The 4625-nt window shown below is 37.5% G+C and overlaps 1 protein-coding gene across 1 annotated transcript; it reads left to right on the top strand.

Annotated features, from left to right (window-relative positions):
- Window positions 1-281: 281 nt before the first annotated feature.
- LOC149240454 (non-specific lipid transfer protein GPI-anchored 29-like) lies at window positions 282-1401 on the top strand. Its single transcript, XM_089367310.1, has 2 exons — window positions 282-781; window positions 925-1401. The coding sequence occupies exons 1-2, from the start codon at window positions 439-441 to the stop codon at window positions 1185-1187; spliced, it is 606 nt and encodes a 201-aa protein (XP_089223436.1). The 5' UTR covers window positions 282-438; the 3' UTR covers window positions 1188-1401.
- The last annotated feature ends 3224 nt before the right edge of the window (window positions 1402-4625 follow it).

Here is a 4625-nt window from a genome sequence, read left to right as displayed (position 1 = left end):
TCCACGCAATTGAACGTGACAACGCACTGTCTGACCAAAAGAATATATTCATAGGGAAACAGTTTGCTCGCTAAAAAAATGCAGCGACAGACGACTAGGGAACAATAGTTTAATTGATAGATCACTTTACAAAAGCGTAAATGCCGTGAATCAGTTGGAGAAGTTAGTAAGAAGTTGGGTTAACATATGACCAGCAATAGTTGGTGTATCTGTCCATCCCCACGCAGCTATTCCCTCTCATCTGCTAATCCCTCCACTTTATAAACAACCTTTCCCTTTTCTGCTCTCAGACATTCAGTCAGCAGATTCACGTTTCTTATTCTTCTTACTGCATTTCTGCTGCCACTAACTAATTTCTGTAGAGATCTGTATCCAAGTAATTGATTAATTTTTGGCTTTGCCTCGCTTCTTAGCGATAAATTGATTATATTTGATATCATGGCCAACGTACTGGCATTGACACTAGCACTTCTAGTCATAGCGGAAGGGGGAAGTGTGGGCAGGGTGGCAGCTCAGTCTTCGTCTTCATGTAGTGCTGCTTTGGTGAGTTTGGCGCCGTGCCTCGCCTTCTTGCAGGGAGGAGCAAACAACAGTATTCCAACACAGGGCTGCTGCACCGGCCTTGCCTCCGTCGTCAGCACCAACGCTGCCTGTCTCTGCCAGATGGTTACTACAACCAACAATCCCCTGGGGATTCCTATCAACCAAACTCAGGCCCTCGCTCTCCCAGGCGCCTGCAAAATTACTACTCCTCCTGTCAGCCAATGCAAATCAACTTCTGGTAATTACCTCATCATCATAAACTGAATGGATTCTTATATTCAATTGCTAGTTGTTGTTTGTTTCACTTTCTGCGTTTCTTTATCGACATGGAAAAGGAATATTAATTGTAAATTTAATTTGTTTTCTTGTTGGTGGTTTTAGCTTCGAATCCTCCTGCTGCGGCGGCCCCTTCGTCTCCAACTCCGGTAGTCAGCAATCCCACACCCACAGCTAAGTCGCCAGCCACTTCAGCAACTCTTCCTCCAACTACGACTCCGACTACTGGTGGAGCACTTTCTCCGTCTGCCAAGGAGGGGCCAACTGCCTCTGCCAACTCAGGATCTATGATGGGCGTGCATATGCTGATTCATGTGGTCGCAATAATGGGATCATTAACGCTTATTATTTCTGCGAGCAGCATATAAAGGAGAGGGGAAAATTGAGTAGCGCATGCGAGGGCTCTGGATGGATTTAGTGTTGTTGCAGCTAGTATTTTATCGTATTGTTTCTCAATTCTTTTATCCCAACTCCCTATATTGGATGTAATAAGGATATGTTATTACCAGACTATTGTTCATACATTTATTAGCAGAAGGATATGTAGTCTTAAATAATAAAGTGTGTGAAGGGATTTCTTTATGTTTTACCTCCAGGTGCGGATATACATTTTAAGAGTATTTATTAATATATAGTGAAATTAAGAATATTCTTTAATATCCCAAAATAAACACCTCATGATCTATTTATCTACTTAAAGGGTTAGGAGTAAGACTTGTAATATTTTCGAAGAATAAATTTAAGATTATTAAAAGAGAATCCTAAAACACATTATCACAACTACTTACATACTTTGAATGTTTCCTTCACATTGATATGCTTCTTTTTAAATAGAATTAAAGTGATGCATATGTAAGACATGTTCATGGTTTCCTTTTATAATCTTATAACTAGCACAAGAGGTATTGCATTCTTGAAGATTAATGAAGAAGTTGTTGATGATTTCAAGCATTGGGATATGTAGTATGTGTTCTACCTCTTTGTGTCATTTCATATGTATTTTTCTTCGTAAGAAATTGTGTAATTGTAGATGTTGGATTTACTCTTAAATCACATATTTACTAATGTTATGTGGTATCAGAGGGTACCTTTGAAACTATAGATTTATCTATGTTATGTAATAGCAGACGATACCCGTGAGATTGCAAATTTACCTATGTTATGATATAACAGATAATACCTGTGAGATATTGAGTTGAAAGCCTTAAAATACGCTCCATTATTTATGAACTTCATTTCCTTTATCTTTTCATGGTTCTACTAGGATTTGTTGCGTATGATTAGGTGTCTGTCCAACCCTCTGCATTAGGTTCCTTATATTTCTCCTCTCCATCTTTACTGCAACGACCAATCAATATGAATTCTTTATGTGTAGGCCACAAGACCTTAACAATTATTCTTAGGAATTATATATGAGTGTATGTATATTGAATCTGTCTCTTAGAAAGGTAATTGAACCAAAATCTAAATCATTTTACATTTATCCCTTTAGTGGCACTAATTCTTCTTCAAGAAAGACTAAGATGTCCTAGGCACTAACCTCTCTTCAACTCGAGGGTCGTCTCTAGGAGCTACAACATTGTTGGTTCATGTGCCCCCTCCTCTCCTCCAACATTATACATTGTTGGTTCATGTGCACAAGGCTCACATGAACTACCATTTTCTTGTTCCAACTAAGTTTTCTCATGTGCTGCCACACACACTCAGTTGTTAGTTGAATTAATATAAATATACCAGTGGCTACTTTACCATGCTAATGCCAAGCATGTTTCCCTACAATTGTTCACACATCTAAAGTTCATGTCAGCTTCATGTTCCAAAAACCAGGAATATATATACATACATACATACATACATACATACATACATATATATATATATATATATATATATATATATATATACATAATCATGCCATCACAATATTTAGAAACGAACCTTTTTACCAAGACTATGATCATCAATTAAAATCATCTTCTTTAACAAGGCTAGAGACCATGACATCTACAATATTAAAAGCCAGTTAGAAAGTAATCTAACACATTAGCATATTTCATCTTTATAATTTCACAATTATATCATCATCATGGATATGCATGCAATACACAGTTTGCAATCAACACATAGCCATCAATCAGAGTGCTACAACTAGCACCCACATGCATAAGCAAACAATTACATTATTCTATAACAAAGTCACAAAAATATCATGCCCTAAAGGTCCATCACAAATAGTCGATTTTTCATTCGTTTGCCTTTGAGCGCTTTTAGTCCAAGTGTTGAACTTGGATTCTCTATCATTACATTGTAACAAAGTCTTAATATGATATTATATCACCATAGAGTCCCAACTTTATCTCCACAGGTCTAGTGTTGAACCTTCTACTTTGATCCCACTTTGTAACACCCCCATCCACCCCCATAGACCATTCTTGGGCACAAAAAGAAGTTACTTTAGTTTAAAACTTGAGTTAAATTTTTAAGATCCCATTTTCTAACCTCCATAGTTATGTCATGGAAATGGGATCTTAAAAATTTCTTATTTCCCAAATTTCCTACAACTTAGAATAAATACCACCATTACATTAATTTCATCGAAAGTTTTTGGATGATATAAATTTTATTGAAATATGACACTCGGATCAAAATTTATGGTCACTTAAAGTATAGCTAATAAAACCTCACCACATCAGCAAGGTACTACCACATGGCACAGTTTGTGGTGCCCACATGACAAATTTCCACCTCATCTCAGTTGTGCATGTCATCATGCCCTACCCACATGTCATTGGTAAACTTATTTGACACTTGCCACATTAAAATATCACTTGGGTCCAACCAGATCGACCCTTAATTGGTTTTGCAACAAATTCTTGTTATAATGATTTCTTAAGGTTTCAGGCCTGCAATGTAAAATGTGTGTCAAACTCCCATCTGTCCAGATTTGAACACAAAATTTCCCAACCTTCTCGTCTTAGACTTTAGTTTGGGCCAGGGGTTTTATTTGGCTCCGAACTATATTTCTTGGGCTTTCGTGCCAAAAACTCTTGATCCCTGAATTAACTTATTCTCAACCTCACGTCTCTCAGGCCCTCAAGCCCGAACTTCTAGGCTCGCTCTGAACTAACCCTAGTCTAGGCCCTTCACGTCATGTTCTATAACTTTACATTATAACATTAAAACACAATAAAACCTAATAAAACATGGCTTATGTCATTTAATGACCAGTCGGCCCGATCTGGGCCCGGTCCAAACATTTCCTCCCGCGCTTGAGTTAATCCCGGACCTCCGAATTAGCCTAGTTCAAGCTAAAAACCATTGTTCACCACAATTTTCATTTAACATAGAATTTGGTCCTAGTTTGTTTTACAACCTTACAGCGGTTGGACTAGGGTTCTTCTGAGATCTTGGCCTTGCCCCACACATTTAACCATAACTATTCACCCCATAAGTAAATTGAGGCATTTTCAAGATTAAAACACTCATAATTGAAAGCATTCCCAGATTCATGAATTCAATATCATTCACAATCAATTATCTCAACCGTTCATGGCAATTAGCACATTGTAAGCTCAACAACAACCATTCTAGGCTTAATTAGCCTTTCCATGCACATCATATCATTCCACGTGATAGGAATGCATTGCTCAATAAAGAAGGCAAGGACCATATAAACCATAATAAACATATTTAATATATTGAGACAACTTACCCCAATACAGAGAGGCTCTTCACGACTTATGGCACACAAACCATGCGATTAACACCCCAACAACATATATAAGCACCTAACATCCAACTAAATC

Source organism: Pinus tabuliformis, chromosome 8 (genome assembly GCF_031772625.1).
Source record: "Pinus tabuliformis cultivar Carrire ecotype Pingquan chromosome 8, CPIR1, whole genome shotgun sequence".
Taxonomy (NCBI): domain Eukaryota; kingdom Viridiplantae; phylum Streptophyta; class Pinopsida; order Pinales; family Pinaceae; genus Pinus; species Pinus tabuliformis.
This window is presented reverse-complemented; position numbering and strand designations above follow the sequence as displayed.

What these genes read in the sequence shown, in the direction of transcription:
- LOC149240454 (XM_089367310.1), top strand. Translation starts at nt 439, where the DNA reads ATGGCCAACGTACTGGCATTGACACTAGCACTTCTAGTCATAGCGGAA. An exon ending in CCAATGCAAATCAACTTCTG is followed by an intron (nt 782 to 924) that starts GTAATTACCTCA and finishes TGGTGGTTTTAG; the next exon opens with CTTCGAATCCTCCTGCTGCG.